At 49.8% G+C, this 25,191-nt stretch overlaps 1 protein-coding gene across 4 annotated transcripts; it reads left to right on the forward strand.

The window, feature by feature from the left end:
- Window positions 1–60: 60 nt before the first annotated feature.
- Window positions 61–23,076, forward strand: GDAP1L1 (ganglioside induced differentiation associated protein 1 like 1). 4 transcript variants are annotated; one of them, XM_020911451.2, is made up of 6 exons: window positions 67–554; window positions 7,625–7,817; window positions 9,037–9,210; window positions 14,203–14,300; window positions 15,034–15,166; window positions 22,706–23,076. In XM_020911451.2, the coding sequence occupies exons 1-6, from the start codon at window positions 375–377 to the stop codon at window positions 23,047–23,049; spliced, it is 1,122 nt and encodes a 373-aa protein (XP_020767110.2). In that variant the 5' UTR covers window positions 67–374; the 3' UTR covers window positions 23,050–23,076. The 4 variants fall into 4 exon arrangements, with proteins under 4 accessions (XP_070328778.1, XP_020767110.2, XP_070328779.1 ...); XM_020911452.2 differs by having other exon boundaries at window positions 76–554; window positions 15,034–15,148; XM_070472677.1 differs by lacking the exon at window positions 9,037–9,210 and having other exon boundaries at window positions 61–554.
- Window positions 23,077–25,191: the final 2,115 nt, after the last annotated feature.

Raw genomic sequence — 25,191 nt, forward strand, 5'->3', positions numbered from 1 at the left:
TTGCCTTTTAGAAGATTGAGAGGCAGAATGCGTTTGCAGTGGTGGAATCTTCGGCAGGTGACTGGCCAGATTGGAGCTACTTGGGGGCATGGTCCACTTTCCTACGGCGCCTGGAGCCCTTCCACCGAGCTTGACCGAGGACTGACGGCTTTTCCGACACGGGCCAGGGGCGGGCCAAGGGGAGGAGGAGGGAGTGAGCTCCCGGGATCCCCTCGCCCTTCCCCCCGCGCCCAGTGAGTAATGACATTCACGGGGAAGGGAGGGAGCGCGCGAGCGAAGGAGAGGGGCAGGCTCGCGAGGCCATGTGATGCTGGGCGAGAGAGAGCCGCCGCCGCCGAAGCCTCCTGCTTTCCTCCCTCGGATTTCGGGCTGTCATGGCGACCCCCAACAACCTGACCCCCACCAACTGCAGCTGGTGGCCCATCTCGGCGCTGGAGAGCGATGCTGCGAAGCCGGCAGAGGCCCCCGACGCACCCGAAGCGGCCAGCCACGCCCATTGGCCCAAGGAGAGCCTGGTTCTGTACCACTGGACCCAGTCCTTCAGCTCGCAGAAGGTAGCCGGGAGGGAGCCGGGGAACCCGATGCGCCCCGCGGCTAGGAGACTTGGGGGAGGGGACCCGGGAGGGTTTAAAGATCTGAAGATCTGCTCAGAGACTGGAGGGTAGAATCTGGGGTTGGGGGGGCCTGGAGGACGGGGGCTCCTGGAGGACGGGGGACGCTGGGCTGCTCTCCGGGGACTGGCCTCGTCTTGGGCCCCAGGAGCACCGTCCCTCATCCTAGGCACAGCCATTCTGCCTCTTTCCCTCCCAGAAAGACCCAATCTGTTGGAGGGTTGAGAAGAGAGACAAAGGCAAGAGGAAGGGAATGGGCACTGCTGGGAAGGCGGCCTGTTGGAGGGGGCGGCTGCTGCGGGGAGGGGGAGGAGCGCTTCCTGGGGTCCAGCCTCCAGCCTCAGTCCCTTCGCAGGCCTGCCCTCTGCGCTGCTATCCCGATACCACAGGCCTTGGGTCAAGGCTTCCCTGCCTCTCTGTCCGGCCGGGGGCCGTCTTCTGACTGGGGTTTGAAGGATCTGACCCTAGCCCTCCTCTTATCCCCCCTAATTTTGAGCTGAGAAGCTACGAGTTAACCCATCTCCCCAAACCTCAGCTCGGCCCAAAAGATCTGTGTTTGCTGCTCTTAAAGGCACAGACAACCCTCACGGCCCTTTCTCAGACTCAGGGGAGAAGGAAGGTGGTTGGGAATCCAGCCCGGTGTTAAGTTATCGGGGTTCCCGCTTTCTGGGGGTGAGGTCCGAACACCGTGCCTGTAAGACCCGGGCACCTCTAGGAGCGCAGTCTCCAACCCTGGGCTGTCCTATGAGGCACAAATTCAGCACCATGGCCAGGTCCCAGCAGCCGGGTCTTGGTGGAGCCTACGGGTCACCCATTGCCTGACCCTTCCACTTCTCCCTGGAGGATCCTTCTGTTCCACTCACGTATTTTCCAAATGGAGAAATAGATGCCTTAAAGAGAAATGGCCTTGGAACCAGTCTTTGGTTTGATTTTGGGGTTCAGGCTCAGTTTTCATCATCTGGAAAATGGGATGATAATAACAATTATAGCTATTTCCTCTAATTGCAACCCCTTCTCAGGGTTGCTGAGAGGGTTGTTGACAAGGTGTTATAGCTTATAGTTTTACACTTGTTCAGTCGCTAAGTCCTGTTCTACACTGGCACTAGTCACAGGTGAGCATACATTACTGTTTCAAACACAGAACACTGGGTCCCACCTCAAAGATTTTGATTCAGTAGATCTGGAGTGGGGTCAAAGATGCTGCATCCTAACAGACTACCAGGTGATGCTGATGAAGCTGGTCCACTGACTCTCCTTTGAGTAGTTCCAAGTTTAAAGTACAGACTCTGAGGCCAGACAGTCCCCAGCAGGAGAGCCATCTTCCACAATAATTCACCATGGAGTTCTTGGGAGGTCATTTTGCCTCCCCCAAAGCCTCAGTTTTATAATCTGTAAAATGGAGCTAATGGCAGTACCTTCTACAGAAGGCTATTTGTGATGGTGAAATGAGATGATGCCCAAAAAGTGCTGATAGCAGTGCCTGGCATGAGACCAGGGCTCTGTTGGTAATGATATCATTAAAGTGTTAGGTAAGGAGGAGATGGAGTTAACCAAGGTCACGCGGGGACTCGTCCATAAATTATATACATGTGTGCTGAACACCTACTGCACGCCAGGCTTGACAAAGTTGCTGGGGATTTGGGAATGAGTCAGACCCACTTCCAGATGCCAGGATCTCCTCCTCCCCCAGAACCTCAGGAGCCAAGCCCCAGTGTCCAGGACCAGACAGAAAGTTGGGGGTGGCACCTCCCATCACCATTTCCCCAGGAAGCCTCCTGAGTATTTCTTATTCAGGATGAGCTCATGGCTAAGTTGCCCCCTAAGTCAAGGATGGGACCACCCACTGCAATCCCATGTGTGACCAAGCCTCTGATCAAGGCATTCTCCTGCCTCTCCTACCAGGGCCTTCTCCTTGCCCAGGTGCCCTTGGTGGGTTCTAGAGGCAGGGTAGCCTGGCAGAAAAGCTCTTGGGCTGAGCAGTCAGATGGTCCTAGCTTCTGGTTTCATCTTGGGTGCTCACCGGCTGTGTGACCTTGGACAAGTCACTTCACCTCTCTATGCCTCTATATCCTCCTCTGGAAAGGGAGACATTTGCATCTGGCTCTGCAGGATTTTTGGGGGATTCAGAGGACACGGACACGTGTTAAGTGTCAGGCAAACAGCAGCAGCTTAGCATTGCCTTCTTTCCCATCAGTCCTAAAGGGCCCTGCCTGTATGAACAGCAGGTCCCAGAGGGCCCTCCCAGACATGGAAGAAGGCAAGTAAATGGCCTCTACCTGCCCCTCTGGCCTTGCATTTCAAGCTCTTGGGCACTGGCACCCCAGCCCTGTCCATGCTGCCCTTGGCCATGGACACCTCCACCCCCACTCCCAGGAGTTCCACAGACAAGGACTGCACAGTCCACCACTCCTCTGCTCAGAAGTCTGCAGTGGCTCCCAAGTCCCTCTGGGAAAAAGCCAGAGTTGTCATAATGGCCTCAGGCCCTCCTGCAGGATCTAACCTTGCCTGGTCGTGGAACCCTCATCTATCGGGGGAAGCCTATGAACTTTTCTCAGAATAGTGTTTTTCACTGAGTAACATCAATACAAAGGAGAATTAGATCAGAAGGAAAACCAGTCCTACTGAAATACAGCTATTGACATATTTTCCAAAACAAATTTATTACATAATAATATGTGTTTCTGTATTAATCCACCATATCACACGATCGAGTGGCAGGACTGATAACTACTGTAATGTTGAAGTCATGACAGTTATAACTGCGGCAACTGTGAAGTGATGACAGTATCTGATTCCTAGTGGTGACAATATTGCAGGCACTGCTAACACTACCATGCTTTGTCGCCTACACTCATAATTGAAGAGAATGCTAAGTGTCAGCCTGAGATGACTAAAAATAAACCTGTAATTTTCCCATCCTAGTTCAAGGACTCCCTGATTTTATTCAAAGACCCCTGAGTCTAGGAATCTCCATTAAAAACCCCTGTGCACGAGTCTTCCTGATCCCCTCTCCTCCCTCTCCCATACATCCTGCTCCAGTCGCCCTGGCCATCTCACCATTTCTCAAAAATTTCAGGTATCTCCACCCCAGGGCCTTTGCACGGGCTGTCCCCTCTGCCTGGAACTCTCTTCCTCAGATCACTGAACTACCCCTTCACTTTGTTCTTTGCTCAAGTGTCACCTTCTCAGAGAGGCCTGCCCTGATGGATCATTCTATTGTTTTTTTTATTTGGGCTGCCCTGGGTCTTTGTTACGGTGCGTGGGCCAGTCCAGCTGTGGTGCCCCGGCTTCTTTCTTGTTGCGGAGCACTGACTCTACTGAAGCAGGCACAGTAGTTTCGACACAGGCACTCTAGTTGTGGCGTGTGGGCTTCGTTGCCCCATGGCATGTGAGATCTTAGTTCCTCATCCAGGGATCGAACCTGCATCCCCTGCACTGGTAGGCGGATTGTTAACCACTGGACCACCAGGGAAGCCCCTGGATCACCCTATTTAAAATGCCCTGGACCCCCAATTTTCCTTACCTGGCTCTACTTTTTTCCTTTTTTTCCCAATGAACTATCTTTTGCCACACTGTCTCATTCTAACTGCTCGTCTTCTGTCTGTACCTGATAGAATGTCAGCTCCCCGTGGGCAGTTACCTTTGTTTTGTCCCCTGCTGAGTTTCGAGCACTTAGAACAAGACCTGGCACAGAGTAAGCATTCAGTAAATAAGTGCTGAGAAAGGGCTCATGTGTAAGCTTTACGATGTTATATTAAAAGGCATTTGATTCTGTAAGCCTAAAACTGCTCTAAGAAATAAAGCTTATTAATTTTTTCAAAAAAGTATTTGAGGCAAATAAACTAAGGTTCAGAGACTCCAAGTGTCTTTTACAAAGTCACACAGCAGCTAAGTGGCTGGACAGAGACACCAACCCAGCCCATCACCATTTGTTCAAGGGCCTGGGTGAGGGGGGACAGTGCCTAACCATGACAGTGAGGCACCAGCAGGTGAATTTCAGGCACCCACAGGGGAGACAGTTTGCCCAGAGATGGCTGATGCCTGGTCACACTGAGTGGTGACCACCTAAGTCTGACCCAGCCTCCAAGAGGTGGAGATGGCAGATGGCCTTGATGGCTGCATGCCCTTCCCCCGGGCCTGGCTTCCTCCCACACTCTCCTCCCCCGCAGAATAGCACATGGCTGTGGCCTGCAGCACAGCTAAAGGAGAAAGTCTCCTTGGCTGCTTGCCAGCGTGACCCCAAAACAGCTCCAAGCAGGACTGTTGTTCCTCCAAAGATAGTCCCCTCCCCAGGCAGGAGTCCCACCCTAGGCATCCTCAACTGAAGTTGAAGGGCAGGGCCCTGGGAGCAGACACCCTACCAGGATGCACCGTCAAATGTCTGGACCTGCCAAGGGCAAAGGCCTGACTTAGTTTCTGTTTCCATACATCCAGAGATCCCAGCCTGACCTAGAGGCTGGGTGGCCCGCGGAGCCCGCCAGGATGGGCTGGAGGGGAATGGGTTGGTTGGGTTCCAGCTGAACTTCAGCTTCAACTGCCCTGAAGCTCCTACAGGGCACGGGCGCCACCCATGAACTCAAAGATACACATATAAATGCTTTCCTTCGTGTCCACTCACACTTACACATATACACATGGGCACACACACTCATCCACACTCATGTACATGTGCTCACACAAGACTGGATGCTCACACTTATTTGTATCTATACCCACCCACACTCGTGCACAGACTCGTGCACATGCGCAGACATTTGCTCACTTACACAGCTGCCAGTCAGACACATGCACACACACTCACACGACTAGACCTAACAAATGCCACCTTGGTGCTCCCTCTGCCGCAGTCCCCTCCCCACCTTAGAACCAGCCGGTCCCACCCTCTGCTGAGGAGGGCAGAGCCAGCCCTGTCTCCCACAGGATCTGAATGCAGCATCAGCTCAAAGCAGGGCCATAGGGCGCTCTGAGAACAGAGTTCACCCTTTCATTTTACTGATAATTAAAAGGAGGTTCAGAAAAGGGCAGCAGTACTTCCTAAGGTCACACAGCATTGCTGTGGCAGAGCCAGGCTGAGGACCTGAGTCCCTGCCTCTCCGTCCCACCTGCAGGGCCTGCTTTTGGCTGCTGCAGCAAATGAATCTGGGTGAGGGCTGGGGGCTCAAGGGCTGACTACCTCTCCCTCCCCACAGTCCAGCACACAGAAGGGGTTGTTCATGTTAGCTGTGAGGGTGGGGCAGGAAGTACTCTGAGACATCAGCCAGGAGTGCAGGGCAGGGCAGTCTGTGCGCGTGTGTGTGGGGCGGGGGGGGATAAGAGTGATTTTGGAACCCATGTATTAACCTCCCACACTGGCACTCTATCCCCATCATTCCACCTCAACCTTTTGCCAGCCTTGAAGGGGTAGAATACATTCCTCACTTCACAGAAGCTAGGGATCAGAGAAGTCAAGCAACTTGCCTAAAGTCACATAGCAAATAAGCAGCAGAGTCAGCCTTCAAGTTCAAGTCTGTCTGCCTCCGAAACCTAGTCTAATTCAAGGAGCCAAGACACACATTACCCCTACCATATGTCAGGCACTGTTCCACAGGGACTAATTTATCTAATCCTCACAACAACCCTCTGAGGAAATTACTTGTGAGACTTCCATTGAACAGATGAGGAAACTGAGGCACACAGATGGAGAGCTACTTGTAAAGCCAAGCCATCTAGCAATTAAGTGCTAGAGCTGGGACTTGAATTGACACAGTCTGGCATGCAGCTCAGTGTTTTGACCATAACACCATGTTGCCTCTTCTGGGAGCTTACCTCTTGGCATCTGGGAGGAAGACTGGGGACACCCAGGATCAGGAGATACCACCTAGCTGTGGATGGGGGTCGTCGATGCTTTACCAGAAGAGACCTGTGCCTCTCTCCAGACGTCTTCTTTCTCCTGGGCTGGTGTCAGAAGTAGGGAGAGCTTGTAGCTGTGGATCTTGCCATCTTTTTGCTGGGGGACCTTGGACAAGCCCAGCTTTCTCTCTGTCTCAGTTCACAGGGAGGGGACAGTTGGACTAGGTGGTCATTAACCATCTCCCAACTCAGAACTGTTGGGCTGGATCAGGAGCAAGCTAGCCTCAAAACTCTCCATTAGCATCTACCGGCTCCAGTCTGGGACCCTCTGAACCTTAGAGAAAGATTCCGGAGATGGGAGGTCCAGGACTCCCTGGAAGGAGCCCCTGGGGCAGAGAACACTAGTCTGGGAGTCAGGAACCTTCTAGTTTTAGGTCTACTGCCAAAGTGGCTGTGTGGATTTGAGTAAGTTAGTTGCCCTCTCTGGGCAATTTTATCATCAAGAAAAACAGGGAGATGGTCCCTGCTCTGCCCAGCTATGGAAGGCTGCCGTGAGCATCCAATGACCAGATCAGAAGGTGTTTGGGGACAATAAAGGGCTGGGCTGATGTCAGCAAATTCTTTTCACCTCACCTTAGATTTCTCAAATCATTTGAGAAATTTTGCTCTTGATTATGATGATGATGAGAAATTCTGCAGATTTCCTGGCCAGATTCACGTTGGGAGGCCAGGCTGAGAGTCCAATCCTGATAATGAGAATCATGAATTAAGTGCTTTCTATGTACCAGACACTGTGTTGGTACTATTATTAATACTTCAATTCTGCAAAAACAAAACAAAACAAAACAAACCCTGAAGCCCGGAAAGTGTAAGGAATCTGCCCAAACTCACACAGCAGAGCCAGAAATCCTATCCCAGCTACGTCCAACTATGACACCCAGCTCCCTAAGCATAGCACTGCCCCTGGTCCCCAGGGCGGAGCTGTCTTCCTCCCTCCACCGGGCACCAGGCCCCAGGGAGGTACCCCACCCCCTCCTGCGCCCCAGGGGCCCAGGAATGGGTTCCAGCAACAGAGTCCCCTCCGGTGTGTGACCTCTGACCCCTCTTCCCGCACGCCCGCCCCACGGGGCAGAGGGTCCCCGTGTGTCCGCCCGCCCTCCCCGCTCTGACCCTGGCGCCCGCAGGTGCGGCTGGTGATCGCCGAGAAGGGCCTGGCGTGTGAGGAGCGGGACGTGAGCCTGCCGCAGAGCGAGCACAAGGAGCCCTGGTTCATGCGGCTCAACCTGGGCGAGGAGGTGCCTGTCATCATCCACCGCGACAACATCATCAGCGACTACGACCAGATCATCGACTACGTGGAGCGCACGTTCACAGGAGGTACGGCGGCCGCACAGGCCCAGACAGCACCCCGGAAGCTTGGAAAGCCTGGGGACCCACTCCCCCCCCGCCCCGCCACCCCCGACCCAGGCCTGGTCTCCCCGACAAGGAGCCACGGGCTACAGGCCGGGCTCAGATACCGCACCCCCAGGACCCGCAGATCCCCGGGGACCCCCAGTTGGAGCGCTGGGGCTGTAGCCTCCTCCCAGGAACTCAGGAGTCACAGACTCGACTGCAGAATCTCCGGAGCACCCCCAGGCTCGAGCAGGGCCCAGACCCCCTTCGAAGGCCCCACAGACAGGACCCAGATCTCCCAGAGAGGCCAGGACTCGGGCAGGACCCTGAAACCCTGTAAGCATTGTCAGGACCAACAGACTCTCGGGGACCCCGGAGACAGGCTCAGATATCCGAGAACTTTCCAGAGGTGAGCAGGGCCCAGAGCCTCAGAACCCCCCAAAGTCCTCCTCCGCCCCCTCCCTGTCTCCTTCCCTCCCTCTGGCCCTGCTCAAGTTCAGGAGTTCAGTCCCCATGGCAGAGGCAGGCCCAGATGTGCAGTGTTGTTTTTTGTGTTTTTTTTTAAAAATATGAATTAGTTGCCAACATTTAAAAACCAAGGATGTTTCGGTTTCAAACATCCAGGATTCCAACTTCTCGCCAAGTCTGGCAACACTAGGCCTAGACCCGCACCTGGAAACAAGCCCGGGCAGGTGAGGAGCTGTCCCTCGAAGGACAGTCTGGTAGGGCTCCCTTGAAGAGAGGTAGGCAGGCAGGACCACACTGGAATCCCGTGTTAGCCTGGTAAGGACTTTATCTCGAGTCAAGGAAAGAGGGTGGGCCCAAGAAAGTGTTAGTCACTCAGTCATGTCCGACTCTGTATGACCCCATTGACTGTAGCCGGCCAGACTCCTCTGTTCGTGGGATTCTCCAGGCAAGAATACTGGGGTGGGTTACCACACCCTCCTCCAGGGGATCTTCCCGACCCAGGGATTGAGCCAGCATCTCTTATATCTCCTGTATTCGCAGGCAGGTTCTTTACCACTAGCATCACCTGGGAAGTCAAGGAGAGGGAGTAGGCACCAGACCGCTGGATAATTCGTGGTTCCAGGATGCTGTGGTTGGGGGGTGTGATGCCAGAGGCTGGCCTCTCTGAAGCAGGGGGGCGGGAGGCCCAAGACTGGGCCCTCCATCCCCTCCCCAGCCCCCGCACTGTGCCCCGCAGAGCACGTGGTGGCGCTAATGCCGGAGGCGGGCAGCCCCCTGCACGCGCGGGTGCTGCAGTACCGCGAGCTGCTAGACGCGCTGCCCATGGACGCCTACACGCATGGTTGCATTCTGCACCCCGAGCTCACCACCGACTCCATGATCCCCAAGTACGCCACGGCCGAGATCCGCAGTGAGTGCCGGGCTCGGGGGTGGGGCCACCGGACCCTCCTCCTCCCTATAAACCCAATCCTCGCTCCTCCTCCTCTTCCTCCTATTTCTGTCTCTTACTCACTTTCTTCCTTCTATTTCTCCTCTTTTTACTCCTTCTCTCCTCTTCCCCGTGGATATCTCTCTCCATCTCTGTGTCTGTTTCTCTGCTCAGTTCTCTATCTCTCACTCTGGGTCTGTCTCTCTCTCTCTCTCTCTCTCTCTGGCTTTCCATCTCACTCACCCTATTTTGAACTGAACATCTCTTTCCATCTCTGAACAAGAAAGTCCCTCTTTCTTGTCCCCCTCTCCTGCCCCCTCCTCTTGTCCTGCTATCCCATACAGAGGCTATTAGGCTATAGGTCACCCCAGAGGCTTGTCTGTCCATGGGAGCTTGGACACCTCTCCAAAGGTGTCCCAGCCCCAGACACCTGGGATTGGCAGCCCAGGGCATTGAGTCACATTAGGGCTGGCATCACCAAAGATGACTGCCCAGATATTGCAAGGCCCCCAGTGGAGTCTCTGATTTCTGATTTGTCCATCACCCGGTATTGTCATAACTGCCAGCTTGAATGTGCCCACAGCCTATGTTATCCTTTCTTTTTTTTTTTTTTTTTCAGTACTCAGTAAATAAAGGTTGGATGAAATCAGATCATCCATCAACAACTGTTTACAGACTTTGGTCCAGGCTGCATGCAGACACCATGGTGTCCTATACACAGAGGAAGTGTGATGAGTCTAAGTAGATAATAGATGCTTGGTAAATGGTCACTTCCTCTCAGGGAAACGAGGCTCATGTCTGAAGGTGAAGCAGGTTGTGGAACTTGATTTCATCCTTTTAGAGTGCCCCTGAACAAGACCCAGGATGTGTCTATATTGTCCTGTCCCCAGTGAATCAACAACATTTTTGAGGTCTTCTATGACCCAGGCCTTGGATAGGGGGCTGGGGACAGAAGAGGACTGTCACAGCTTCTACCCTCCCAGGGTCATAGTTTCCTGGAAGCAGAAAGACAGATGACCAGGAAATTACAATGCAGGACTAAGTACATTTGAACAGCCTCTCAGGAGAGCAGTCTAGCACACTGTATCAAACATTAAAAGGCCCACACCTTTGGAGAGTGTCCTGCAGTGACAGTTGGATGTGTGAGCCGAAGAAATATGTACAAAGATGTGCATTGCAGCATAGGAGCTAATAGCCAGAAGCTGGAGATAACCTAGTTGTCCATGATCTGGGCACATGAATGCATGAATGTGTATGCGTGCTTAGTCATGTCCAACTCTTTGTGACCCTATGGACTGTAGCCCCCACAAGCTCCTCTGTCAATGGGGTTTTCCAGGCAAGAATACTGGACAAGGTTGCCATTTCCTACTTCAGGGGATCTTCCCAACCCAGGGATCGAATCTGAGTCTCCTGTGTCTCCTGCATTGGCAGGCAGATTATTTACCCACTGTGTCATCGGAGAAATAACCTTGTTGTCCGTGATTTGGGGATTAGGTAGATAAATTCTATTTCTTAAAAACAATGGAATATTGTGCAGCTGTTAAAAAATAATAGGCATATGGAATGCTCTCTTAAGACGTATCAGAAAAGAGGAAGAAAGTGAAGCATCTGATGCACTATCATTTATATATGTAAAAGGGGGTCCAGTGGCTACACAAGTGCTTGCAAACACAAAGTATATTTCTGGAAGGATGCATGAGAAGATTAAGGGAGCAGGACTAAGGGACTGCAGATTGAGAGAAGAAAGATTTACTTTTCTCTGTACATTCTTTAATATTGTCTGAATTCTTAAGCAAGTATGCATGTATAGTCTGTTCAGGACTAGTTGATTTAAATTTTTCTTTTCTAGTACCAGTCAGTGTTCTGATCAGGGAACACAGAGGTTAGGGCTGAAGAAGATGCCCATCCCAGCCCCTGGAGTCGTGAAGGGCTTCTGGAAGGCAGCAATATTCAAGGATGACCAGGAACTGGAAAGGGAAGTAAAAGAGAGAATCCTTTTGGGTGAAAGGAAAAGAGAGGGCATGGTATGAAACCAAAGGACACTTAACGGGGTTGATGTATATAGCCCAATGGGGGTAGTTGTGGTCCTGGTGTGAATCTAGGGAGTAGGACTGGCAGAATTGGAATTTTATCTGAAGAGCAGCAGAGAAACAGTGGTAGAAAGTGACAGGATCAGATTTGCATTTTATAAAAATCATTCAACAGAAAGAAGAGTGGGTGGGACAGTTAAAGGGCCCTGACTGTCATCTAGGTGAGCAATGATGCTGGTCTGGACTAGGTGGAAGGAGTTCCTAAGTGCTTCTGAAAGATAGAGGTGCTCCCCTATCCTGTCCTGAGTTATTTGAAGGTACCTAGAAGGCACTGGGGTGCAGAGAGGATCTCAAGGCTCCAGCCCAGCTGAGGGAGAGAGGAAGGACCTCACAGGATGCAGAAGTCATCCTGCAGTGACCCCTCCCCCATCCCAATTAGTCAAATGTCTTTCCTTGGCCTGGTCTGCCCTCCTGGGGTCTAAAGAAAGCCACATGGGCAGCCCTGGGTGACTGGCAAGAGGAGAAGATGCTGTCCTTGAACTTCAAACTCATAAAACATCAATGAGACTTAATATAGCCCCATAGCTGAAAGATCTGGGAAGTGTGCTTGCTGATATCAAGCCAGGAGATGGGATGGTGGACAGTGAAACCTCAGAGGGCAGAAGCTGAACAATTGCTGTCACTCATTTCTCTCATTCTATACCATTCATTCATTCATAAACTACTATTCTGTGCCAGGCCTGTGCTGAGTTTTAAGGGAACAGAGATGAATCAGATATATTCAATGCTCCCCAGAAACTCAGATTCCAGTGGAGGACACGTACATCCAGAGATTAGTACATTGGCATCAAAATCTCCATGTACAGCAGTACATGTTTTGCACTGCACAAATCCAGGGGGCACTTTTCACATAGACTGCAATGTGAATAGATTTGTGCATTGGCAGCTAATTAATGTGCTTGGATTCTCTGGTGGAAATCTGTACAGCATATGCTGGAGGACAAAGAGACCTCCAAGAGGATCAGGAAGGGCTTCATAGAAGAGGTAATCTTGAGCTGTATCTGGAAGGGGAATTTCAGGAATACAGGAGAAGTCCCTTCCAGGAAGAAGAGGCAGTCAGAGCAAAGGCCTAGAGGTTTGGAATGATCTGGACATTCCTGGAGTATCAAGCATTTGGAGGGGTTGAAATGTTACCATACGGAGATAGAGGCAGTTGGGGGAACTCAGTGGAAGAAGATGGAGTTGGTAAGGGAAGAGGGGGTGATCCTGCTGCATCTTTTAAGGCAAGTTGAAGAGCTTGAACATTTTCTGAGGGCACTGAGGAGCAATAGATGGGTTTTCAGCTGGAGTGCCATAGTCAGGTATGTGTTTGAGGAGGATCTCTCTGGCAGAACCAGGAAGAAGGGCTTGGAGGGGAGAGAGTACAGGTGACCGGGGGTAGGTCACAGCATCCAGGAAAGAGGTCAGTGGGGGCAAGGGGGGCCTGAATTAAAGGAGAGTCAGAAAAATGAAAGGGAGAAGTTAAATGTGAGAAAGATTAAATAGGAAAATCAATGGAAACTGTGACAGATTTGGTTTGGGGAGGAAGGAGAAGGCAGAGTTGAGGACAACCCCCGGTCATCTGAGCTTCCCAGGTATTACTAGTGGTAAAGAACCCACCTGCCAATGCAGGAGACATAAGAGATGCAGGTTCGATCCCTGGGTCAGGAAGATCCCCTGGAAGAGGGCATGGCCACCCCCTCCAGTATTCTTGCCTAAAGAACCCCATGGACAGAGGAGCCTGGCAGGCTATGTCCATTGGGGTGCAAGGAGTCAAACAAGACTGAAGTGACTTAGCACACGTGCATGCCCAGGCATCTGGCTTGGCTTAGTGCTTCAGTCTGGGGAGTATGCAAACAAGGAGGAGGTGGAGCAGAGAAGCTGATGGGGTTGGGTGGGTGAGAATGAGTTTGAGGAGCCCAAGAGATGTCCAAATGGACTTGGGGCTCATAGGAGAGGGCAGGTCAGGTTTGCACACCACCTGACCCACTATGTCTCAGGCTCACTGGCTAAGAATTCTGGAGAAATTCTACCCCACACATGTAAACTGTTCCCACGCAGGACCTTATCCCATGTAATCTTTCTACCTCCTCTTGTAAAACCTATGGCTCACAGTTAAACTTTTTAAGGTAGATTACAGGACAGTTTCTCTCACCCATTAAGAATAATTCTCATGGTGCTGCCTTGAGTTCCATCATTGACCCATGTTCCATCACTCTGGTCTTTTTGGCATCTTTAAAAAGCCAGTTTTCCCAGAAAACATGGTCAGTGTGTCCCTATATCTTCAGGGAAGTTCCCTTACTAGAAGTGGACACCAAGCTCTCTTATGATTTTTCATTTGTTTAACTGAACAAGCTTTTCCTTGTGGGTTACAGTGAGTGAGTGCCAGACTTAGAATCAGACAGATTCAGCTTCAAAATCTCCGCTTGTTGTTTACTAGTGTGTTATGTTATTTAGCCTCTCTGAACTTGTTTCTTCACTACAGAAAGGGGTGGGGAAATGTAACTGAAATAGGAGCTTGTCCAGGTTTAGGGTGATATTCATTTCTGGCCAAACTCCTACTCATCCCCCAGAGTCTCATCCTCCTTGAGGTTTCTTGATACCTTATGCCCTAGACATGTGGCCCTCTGGGTCCCACAGCATCCATTCATTCTTCATTAGAGTTTGGCCGTGCTATGTCTCTTAAGGGTCTGTCTCTCCCACTAGCCTGAGCCTAAGGCAGGAAGGCATCTCATCCATCCCTATGTCTTGGCCTGAAGTGACATAGTGTCTGCTAGTTATGCCTATTGATATTGTTACTTTGCAGACTAGTATTTGAGTGGGACCTATTCCAAGTTGTGTGGGGGAAGGGAAAGGAAAAGCACCAGGTGTCAGATGAATGGGACCTTTTCTATTTTCTCCCCAGGACATTTAGCCAATGCCACCACGGACCTCATGAAATTGGACCATGAAGAGGAGCCCCAGCTATCTGAGCCCTACCTTTCTAAACAGAAGAAGCTCATGGTGAGTGCCCTTAGGCCTGCTCATTCCCCTCTCCCACCATCTTTTCCATGGAAGAGGAGAATTGAACGGAGCTTGTTCTAAGTAGAAATCATTTGATGACCTGAAATGGGAAAACCACCAGCTTGCTTTTCCAATCCTGTCTCCTCTGTCATATACTGGCTCTTTGATCTTGAGCAAGTCACTGTGTCCCTGGAGCCTCCCTTTCCTCATGAATTCAGTTGTATCTCTAAGAGCAGAGCTTTGTACTGAGATTCTTGGGTAAATGTAGTATTGACGGAGCGCTTTAAGGAGAAGCCAGTAAGGATGGGTTAGGAATGAAGAAGGAGCTACGTTCACCTGATCTGGAGCTTAAAGGGTACCACAATGTCACCTTGAACAAAGGGATAGACTTTTATACTCCTATATTAGCCATTGGCCCAAGTATTTCTCAAGTATTTTCTGGAAACTCCTTTTTGGCCAAAAGCAATTCTCTGGAGAAGAGGGAGCTGTGAGCCACTATCAACCAGCTTTTACACCCATGAAAGGGGTCTGGTCAGGACAGCTAAGCTCACCAGACTGCTGTGAGCAGCAGATGAAGATGGTTTGTAATGTTGGGGTATCCAATACACTTGAGGAATTATTTGGAGACTGGGTTTGCAGAAGGGGGTTTGGACCAAGATTCTTCCATCCCTGGTCATCTTTGCCCTATTGAAGCCAACTCAGCTCCTCTAGCTCCTGCCTGTCCTGTCCACAGGCCAAGATCTTGGAACACGATGATGTGAGCTACCTGAAGAAGATCCTGGGGGAGCTGGCCATGGTGCTGGACCAGATCGAGGCTGAGCTGGAGAAGAGGAAGCTTGAGAACGAGGGTGGGTGCCAGTTCTGGGGTAGGTGAGTGCTGGAGCTCATCCAGCCCACCCTGTCTATGTCTCATCATCTTTTCCCCAAAGATCTCAGAGGTATATCCAGGTGGTTAGGATCACGGGCCATGGAGTCCTAGGTTTAAGTCCTAGGTTGGCCACTTGCTAGTTGAATGGCCCTGGGCCAGGTACTTCACCTCCCTGGACCTCAGTTCCCTGTCTACAAAATGGGGATAATAATAAGACCTAGTTCAGAGAGATATTGAGACATTGCATGAAATAAAAGACTGGTGTAGAGTCAGACAATCAGATTAGGGTTCCAGCTTTGCTGCCTCTACTGTGTGACTTGGACAAGTTTCTTTCCCTATTGGAGCCTCAGTTTCCTCATCTGTAAAATAGGATATGTGTGCACATGCACAGTCACTTCAGTCTTATCTGACTCTTTGCAACCCCATGGACTGTAGCCTGCAAGGCTCCTCTGTCCATGGGATTCTCCAGGCAAGAAAACTGGAGTGGGTTGCCATGGCCTCCTCCAGGGGATCTTCCCAGGGATCAAACCTCTGAGCCACCAGGGAAGCCCAAAATAGGATGGTAATAGTACACTTAAAAATCCTAAGTCCATCCTGTTGAACTCTTTAAATAGTGAAAAGCACTCAGCACAGTGTTTAGAACAAACTAGTTAATTACATGTGACAGCTAAAGACATGTGCATTCTTCAGATCAGAAAACTGAGGTCAGAGAGGTAAAGTGATTTGCTCAAGGTCACACAGCTCTTAAATGGCATAGTTAGGGCAAGAACAGCTTCCCTCTTGGTGGGTCCAATGTTCGTCCAGCATTTCACAGTTGAGGCTCCAAGTGCAAGGCACACACAGGTACCTAAAGTCCTAAATAGGGACATTGTCATGCATGCTGAAACCAACTGTCATAAATCCCTTCTACAAAAAAAGCACAGTATGGCTAAATGAGTAAAAAGAATATATGTTGAGCTGGCCAAAAAGTTCATTTGGATTCTTCCACATGATGTTAGGGAAAAACCTGAATGAGCTTTTTGACCAACCTGATACCTCAAGAAGGAATTTTCTCATTTCTATCTGACAGGGTGCTGGAGAAGGGCTATTATGGAAGAGTGTTCAGGGGCCAGTGGACCTAGCTGGACTACATGTTGCCCATCACCGGGAAAGGCTAAGCAAGACTAAGCCAAATGATGGTCACAGGGATTCTGAGAGCAGCAACAGAGCAGGGACCCAGTATGCAAACACATGTTAAGCATCTTCTTGTGCCACATTGACTAAAGCCTCATTGGCTAAAGCAAGTGACACAGCAGAGCTAGGATTTAACAGGTGAAGGGCTGGATTCTGCCTCTTGGTGGGAGGATCAGTAAACCTTTGTGAAGGGGTGTGCCTGCAAGAATGGGAGGAATTTGTGGCTGTTTTTGCAGGCTACTCAGGGTGAGGTGTTCTGATTTTACTTTCAGTGGGTTTTAAGGGAGACAGAAGTGCAGATCACCACCACCCAGATGGTGGTGGCTAGGACTGAGGTGGTGGCTGTGGAGATGGGAAGGCATGAAAGACTGAAGAGGTATATTGGAGATCAAAGTGGGCAGGGATTTGCTCAAAGGTTAAGGGTGTGGGGGGAGGGGTGGGGAGTAAGAGGGGACAAAGGAATCAAAGAGGACTTCTGAGGTCTTGGTCTGAGTTACTGATGATACCATTTCCTGATATGGGCAAGGGGGACCCAAGAGTTCAGTTTGGGACACAGTAAGTTTGAGATGCTTTTGCAGCACCCAAGAGGGCATGTCACATAAGCTATTAGGTATTCCAGTCTGACTTTCAAAGGAGAGGTCAGAATTTGGAGATGGAGATTTGCGAGTCTTCAGCATATACATGGTTTTTTTGGTTTTGTTATTTATTTATTTATTTTGGCCATGTGGCTTATAGGATCTTAGTTCCCTGACCAGCGATTGAACCCACACCCTTGGCAGCAAAAGCATAGAGTTCTAACCACTGAACCCCCAGGGAATTCCCATATATGTTGTGATTCAAGTTATAGAATTGGATAATGTCATGTAGAGGATGGTGGAGAGAGAAACACACATCAAGACCTGCTTATTAGTTATTTATTGCTTATACCAAACTGTTCCCAAACTCAGCAGCTTAAACAAAAAGCTTTTGTCATATCACACATTTTTCTGTGAATCAAGAATTTTGGAGCAGCTTGGCTGAGTGGTTCTAATTTGGGGTTGCATGATGCAGGCTGCAGTCCAGCTATTCGCTGGGGCTGCAACACTTTGAGCTGAAGGATCAGAGATGTCTCATTCACATGGGTCTTGACTAGAGGTCCCAGTTCCTCAGTGGCTGATGGCAGGAGACCTTGGTTCCTATGTGGGCTTCATATTAAGGCTGCTTGAGTTGCTTCACAACATGGCACCTGGTTTTCCCCTGAGTGAGTGACCCCAGAGAGATAGAAGCAGCAGAAACCACATTATCTTTTATGATCTAACCTTGAAAGTCATTCTGTCACTTCTGCTACATTCTGTTCATTCAAAGCCAGTCATTAAATACAGCCCATATTCAACGGGAAGAAAATTGGGCTCCACAAAAGAGATAAGTATCAAGTAATTTTAGGCATATTTTTTCTTTTTCTTTTTAAGTTGAAGTATAGTTGATCCGCAACATTATATTAGTTTCAAGTAACACTATATTAGTTTCAGGCAGTTTACCTTCTGAGCCACCAGGGAAGTCAGTTTCAAGTATAGAGCATAGTAACTGGGTATTTTTACAGATTATACTCCATCAAAAGTCTTTACAGGGTAATGGCCATAATTGCCTGTGCTATACACTATATCCTATTACATACATAGTCATTTGCATACATAGTAATTTGCATCTCTTAATCCCATACCCCTAATTTGCCCCCCACCCCGTTCCTTCTCCCCTTTGGGAACCACTAGGGTTTTTTAAATTAATTAATTAGCTGTTTTTGGCTGCTCTGGGTCTTCATTGCTGCAAGTGGGCTTTCACTAGTTGCTGTGCACAGGCTTCTCACTGCGGTGGCTTCTCTTGTCACAGCTCGGGGGCTCTAGGGCCTGTGGGTTCAGTAGTTGTGATGCACGGACCTAATTGCTCCATGGCATGTGGGATATTCCGGTACTAGGGATGGAACCCGTGTCCCTTGCACTGGCAGGCAGATTCTTAACCACTAGACGACCAGGGAAGTCCAACCACTAGTTTATTTTCTCTCTTCTTTATGGAAAGACATTCTATTTTATTATTTATTTGGCTGAACTGGGTCTTAGTTGCACCATGCGGGATCTCTGATCTTCGTTACCACATGCGAGATCTTTAGTTGCTCCATGTGAACACTTAGCTGTGGCACATGGGATCTAGTTCCCTGACCAAGGATCGAACCCGGGCCCTCTGCATTGGGAGTGCAGAGACTTAGCCATTGGAATACCAGGGAAGTCCCAGGAATGGACATTCTTAAATAGTGACGCACATGTACATGCTTACAAACGTCTGTCTGCAGGCAAACAACAGATGCACGTGGGTGTACACTTCACTCACGCATGTGGTAATCCAGCCTACTTCATGGACACAGACACCCATGTGTGCAGCTGTCTACATGCCTATACACAATCAGCTGCACAGATCTGAGCAGACATTCACAGAGCTAAACATACACACCATGCAGGTTGCAGACACATAGGTCCACATACAGTCCCATATCAAAATGCACCCATTGAAAGGGGATTGTGTGTCTTTAGAAATACATACAGATGTGCGTATTTGCACATAGAAAGAAGCAGCTTAATGCAGTGGTTATAAGCACAGGCTCTGGAACCAGATGGCCTGTGTTCAAATCCACACTCTGCTCTGCCACTTACTAGCTGTGTGACTTCTACTAAGTTACTTAACCGCTCTGGGCCTCAAATTCCCTCACCTGTGAAACAGGGATAATAATAGCACCTATTTGATTGGATTGATGTGTGGATTAAGGAAATGAAACCACACTCTCCTGGTTCATCTCATACCTCACAGACTGTGCCTTCTCGTGCACCGTCACTAGTTTCTCTCACTGCCCAATATCTAAACCTTGGCGTGTCCCACGGCTTAGTTCATGGTCCTGTTCTCAAATCTGTCTACACTCATCCAGTGCATACCCCGGCACTTCCATCCCCTGGTCCTGCCTCCTCTCACTGTGCCTCACCCTGATCATGATCTTACCCCTCTTCTTACACAGCAGTAATTCCCTGATCCATCATTATTAGCAGCCCCTTGTCTGCACCTCCAGCTCCCTTATCCCTCTCCTACTTCATCACACTTTGCAAAACCTCAGTTCAGTTCAATCGCTCAGTTGTGTCTGATTCTTTGTGACCCCATGGACTGCAGCACACCAGGCCTCCCTGTCTATCACCAACTCCCGGAGCTTGCTCAAACTCATGTCCATCAAGCTGGTGATGCCATCCAAACATCTCATTCTCTCTTGCCCCTTCTCCTGCCTTTAATCTTTCTCAGCATCAGGGTCTTTTCCAAAGAGTCAGTTCTTCGCATCAGGTGGCCAAAGTATTGGAGTTCAGCTTTAGTATCAGTCCTTCCAATGAATATTTAGGACTGATTTCCTTTAGGATGGACTGGTTGGATCTCCTTGCAGTCCAAGGGACCCTCAAGAGTCTTCTCTAACACTACAGTTCAAAGGCATCAATTCTTTGGCACTCAGGTTTCTTTATAGTCCAACTCTCACATCCATACATGACTACTGGGAAAACCATAACTTTGACTAGACGGACCTTTGTTGGCAAAGTAATGTCTCTACTTTTTAATATGATGTCTAGGTTGACTCCATGGACTATACAGTCCATGGAATTCTCCAGGCCAGAATACTGGAGTGGGTAGCTTTTTCCCTTCTCTAACAGACCTTCCCAACTCAGGAATCGAACTGGTTTCAAAACCTCAGACCTAGTTAAACCCAACTCCCCACCTATTCAGCCTATACCCAAGAGCCTAAACATGGCTGGAGAAATGTAAAAGGATGGTGGCTGATCTTTCTTTCTTTCGTATGATTATTTATTTGACTGTGCCAAGTCTTGGTTACAGCACATGTAATCTTTGGTGCCACATGTAGTATCTTTAATTGTAGCATTTGAACTCTTAGTTTTGGCATGTGGGATCTAGTTCCTTGACTAGGAATTGAACGTGGGCCCCCTGCACTGGAAATGCAGAGTCTTAGCCACTGGACCACAAGGGAAGTCCCTGGCTTGTCTTATTTTGAACTCAGGACCACTAGCCTTAGATGGCCTTCCTGCTGCCCCAGGCCTCCCACTAGATGACGATTTGCTACCCCTCCTTTTTCCTGAACCCTCCAGCTGCTTCTCCCACATCCTCACTCTCAACTCACCCCCGTGCTACCCTCCCCCCAGTCTTAGTGACCATACATAAACTGTATTTTATCAATTCTAAGATGCATCTTTGTTAAATCACTTGTCAACATCCCTGAAATTGGAAGGTTTTCAGTAGTTTAATTGGCATCGCTTGTTCTCTCTCGGGTGGATATCTTAAATTTGAAACTTAGAATTAGAAACTTACATGTCTTGAAAGACAGTGCAGTACTCCCTCTTGCTAACAAGGATGAACTGTTCTTGAACTAGCTAAACCCAGTCCCTTCCCTGTGTACTGGATTTCACCCACGCTCATCCACTCAAGGACAACCACAACAGTAATTCTCTCCACTCTCTCCTATAGCATCTCTTCCTGTCTCGGCTCAATCATTCCCATCAACGTGTTTTTTTTTTCTTCCAATTTATGAAAACACTCTTGACCCATCTCATAGTATCGGTGTATCCTTCCCGTCACAGCAGAACTCTTTGGAGGGGGGCTTTTGCTCAACATCTCCATTTCCCTTCCTCCCTTTCTCTCTTGGACTCCCTCCAGCCAGGCTTTCATTGTCAGCATCTCCTCCAGCTGTTCTTGTCAAGGTCAGCAGCCGCCGAATGCAGTCTCCAGTATCAGCCTCCCCTTCTGTGACCTTCCGGCAGCATCTGACCTCAGCTGAGCCCTCTCTCCCTGGCACACTTTCTTATCTTGGTTTCTAGGGCACGGCCCTTTCCTGGGTCATCTCCCACCCCATAGGCTGCTGCTTCGCTGGTTGCTTCTTGTTGCCTAAGATCTCAATCGTGACGCCCCCAAAGCTCCATCCTTGGTCTCGTTCTCAGCTCTGTCTCCACTCATGCCCTTGATGATGCCACTAACTGTGCTTCTAACTGCAGACACATCATCTCTCCTCAGATGTCTCATGAGCATCTGGAAAGTTCCATAGTCAAGAACAAACTTTTGATCAGAGCCTTCATTACATTTTAGCTCCTCCTCCCATGAAACCATGAACCTCTTGAGGGAAGACACTGTGTCTTATCACGTCTTCATGACCAGCACACATGCTCAGTCATGTCTGACTCTGCGACCCATGGAACAAAGCACCAGATACACATTTAAAATGTTTTAAATTATTAATTAATTAATTCCTGACTCACTGGGTCTTCATTGCAGTGAATAGGCTTTACCTAGCTGCAGTAAGTAGGGGCTACTCTCTAGTTGCAGTGTGCAGGCTTCTCGTGGTGGCTTCTCTTGTTGCGAAGCACAGGTTGTAGGTGCTCAGGCTTCAGTGGTTGTGGCACACAGGCTTAGCTGCCCCGCGGCATGTGGAATCATCCCAGACTAGGGATCAAACGCATGTCCTCTGCATTGTCAAGCGAATTCTTTACCACTGAGCCACCAGGGAAGCCCAGGGCTTCAGCTTTTACTCTGACCACGACAGGAAGTCATTACAGGGCTTTGATCAGAGAGAAGGACAGGATCTGACTTAAGGTTTAACAAGATTCCTCTGACTACTGTGCTGAGAATAGACTCTAGGGAGTCAAAGACAAAAGACAATTGTTGTTAAGACCAGGATGGTAACAGTGGAGGTAACACCCAACTTTGGATGTTTTTTGAAAATAAAGTTGATGGGAACTGCTGCCAAAGTGTATGTGGGTGTGAAACAAAGAGAAGAATTCAATATGGCATGAGGCTTTGGGCCTGAATAACTGAATGGACAGAGGTGCTGTTACTGACGTTTGGATGAGTGTGGTAGATTTGGGGTGATAGGAATTCAGTTTTGGACTTGTCCAGTTTGAAACACCCAGTGAACAGGCAAGTAGAGCTGGAAAATAAGCAGTGTGATATGTGAGTCCAGAGTTTAAATACATCTTCCTGACCTAGGAATCGAACCTGGGTCTCTTACATCTCCTCCATTGGCAGGTGGATTCTTTTACCCCTGTGCCACCTGGAAAGTCCCTATATACATATATTTGCATTTAACAAGTCACCTGAGTTAAAAGAAAAAAAATAATAGAGGAAGTATATGCATATGGCCAAAATCATGAAAGAAGTACAGAAGTGGGTGACCTTGGGGAAACACTATGGCTGGCAGACAGAAGCCAGAGGTGTAAGTGGTGAGTTAGGGAAGTGTAAGGGAGTTATGGGAAGACAGAAGGTGAGCCCGCCCCACCGCCATCTTGTTTCTCTTCCACTCCAGGGCAGAAATGCGAGCTGTGGCTCTGCGGCTGTGCCTTCACCCTTGCGGATGTCCTCCTGGGAGCCACCCTGCACCGCCTCAAATTCCTGGGACTGTCCAAGAAATACTGGGAAGACGGCAGCCGGCCCAACCTGCAGTCCTTCTTCGAGAGGGTCCAGAAACGCTTTGCCTTCCAGAAAGTTCTGGGCGACATCCACACCACTCTGCTGTCGGCGGTCATTCCCAACGCGTTCCGGCTGGTCAAGCGGAAACCGCCGTCTTTCTTTGGGGCGTCCTTCCTCATGGGCTCCCTGGGAGGGATGGGCTACTTTGCCTACTGGTACCTCAAGAAAAAATACATCTAAAGCCAGGCCCCGGGCTTGGTGTCTGACTGTCGGTGTCTCTGTGCTGTGTGATTCCCAACGAGCTCTCGGTAACCACCGTCTCGTCTCACGAACACTTGGACAGCCCCCTCCCACCCCTTGTTCGGAGTAATTCTAGTCAGTGTGAAAACATTCCATAGTTTAGGAGTAGATATTGCCAATGCCATGAGTTGAGGCCACGGCCCTACTAAAGGAGAAAAAGAATGAGTGGGAAAGAGAGAGAGAGAGGAAAAACAAAACACGAATGCCTTTTGTTTGTTTTGATTCAAGGTCTCAAGATGGAACTGTGGGGACTAGTTGGGATCTGAGGTGAGTCCCAGACCATTTCATTCACCAGGGCCCAAATTCTGGGAGGTGCTGGGGGCTCAGAGGGCCTGACCCTCGCCTCCCCTCCCCTCTTGCCCAGGGAACTCTTCCACAGGACAAAGCCAACATCAAGACTCGACTCTTCTAAGCGGTACTTCCGGGTGGGGCTGGAGACCCAGAGACCCGCATGGGAGACCCCTGAAGATCGGCTTAGGGGCTTCATTCCTCTCCTGGACCTGAACTGAGTCAGCACTGGCTGAAGCCAAGGCCGTGACATCCAACCAGAGGCTGTGTCTGGACCGATGCCACAAGCACACCCTCCCATTCCTCTCTTGATTTGAGCAGAGCGCTTGGTCTGGCTTTACCGGAAGTTCCTGAAGGCAGCGTCCATCCCATCCTCCTCCTCCCTCCCACCGTGTGAGGTGGACTTTCAGTAAAAGCCATGTTGACCTTCTCTTGGAAGTTCAGCCCTGGCCGGAGTGTTGGGTCTGGAGATGGATGGGGTCCTTGGGTCCTTCTCCTGCCTCTGCCAAAGCCATCTCCGTCAACGCCTGCCCCCCATCACTCTCGGGGCTTCCTCCGCGCCCCACCATGTCTCGCAGGGGGTCTCTGCATCCACGCTGCCAGCCCCGCGGCGTCTCACTTCCCTGTGCCTTTTGCATGTTGGGAAAGGGTCTGGGTGTCACTGCCCCTCATGCTTAAAAACCACTGAAAGCCCCCAATAAAGCATCCAGGAGGAGCCGCCGCTTTTCATTTCTAAACCTGAGTTGTCCATCTAGCTCTCATTTCCAGAGGTCAGGGCTAGAGGGGTAGAGACACAACATTCTGACTCTGACTCTCCCGACTCTGTCGCCATTTTTTTTACCATTTCACTTCTATAAAGAAGGAAGAAATGACTGACAGCTTTGGGGGAGCCCAAGGCTTGAGCTGGGGAGACCAGGTTTTAGCTGATATGAAAGGACAGAGAGGATATTAGAGCACCTGTCCAGTATTTTAAGGCCCAGTTGTGCAAGAGAGTCAGGTGACTTCCAATCTTGGTTCAAGGCTAAGAATTTAATTGCTGGGTCTCACTCAGCTGCAAAGGAGGCTGGGAAATGTAGTCCCTGGTTGGCCAGCCTATTGCTTAGGAAGAAGAGAACAGATCCTAAGGAGAAACTGAATGAGAAGAGGCTCAGACTGACTTCTGGAGAGACCTGTAGACTCAAAGCCTCTGTGAGCTCCCACCTGCCTGTTCTACATATGCAGAAATTGAAGCCTTGGATGGGCACGTGCCTGGTTTGGTCAGGATCCCACTATGAGTGAGCTAGAGAGCCAAGTGTCCTTTTCCACTCCCATTCCATCTCAGACTATTATGGAGAGAGCTAGGGTGTGGACAAGAGTCAACACGCAAACGATTACTCAGAATCCATCCACTGCTGAACCTTCTGTGAGGTCCTTTGGAGGGATGCAGAGATGAAGAGGAGGTGGGGCTATCAGAGTTCAGTCTAGTCATGAAGACACCACCACCAGCACCAGGACTGTGGTAATGGGCGCCCCCAGTGTTTAACTGTTGAGAAGGTCTCTCCAGCATTCACAGAAAGATGCTGTTGGGCAGGACAGTAAGGGCTGCTGAAGGCTGTATCTTCTTCAGTTCACTGGCTGCTCACTGCCAAAGTCACAGAATCTACTGCCCAGGTCATAACAGCATATTTCCGAAGACCTATTTGGTTCTTCCCTTGCAACCTGGGCCCACATTGCCTAAAACCCTTAGTTTTCTCATCTCTAAATGGAGCTGATAACAATAACTGCCATCCTTTTGAGTCCTAACCAGGAACTAGG

The sequence above is a fragment of the Odocoileus virginianus genome, chromosome 9 (genome assembly GCF_023699985.2).
Source record: "Odocoileus virginianus isolate 20LAN1187 ecotype Illinois chromosome 9, Ovbor_1.2, whole genome shotgun sequence".
Lineage (NCBI taxonomy): Eukaryota > Metazoa > Chordata > Mammalia > Artiodactyla > Cervidae > Odocoileus > Odocoileus virginianus.

Bases quoted from the DNA above. Each gene is read 5' to 3' on its own strand.
- GDAP1L1 (XM_020911451.2), top strand. From the start codon at position 375: ATGGCGACCCCCAACAACCTGACCCCCACCAACTGCAGCTGGTGGCCC. The intron at 555-7,624 runs GTAGCCGGGAGG...TGGCGCCCGCAG, and splicing joins AGTCCTTCAGCTCGCAGAAG to GTGCGGCTGGTGATCGCCGA. The intron at 14,301-15,033 runs GTGAGTGCCCTT...TCCTGTCCACAG, and splicing joins CTAAACAGAAGAAGCTCATG to GCCAAGATCTTGGAACACGA.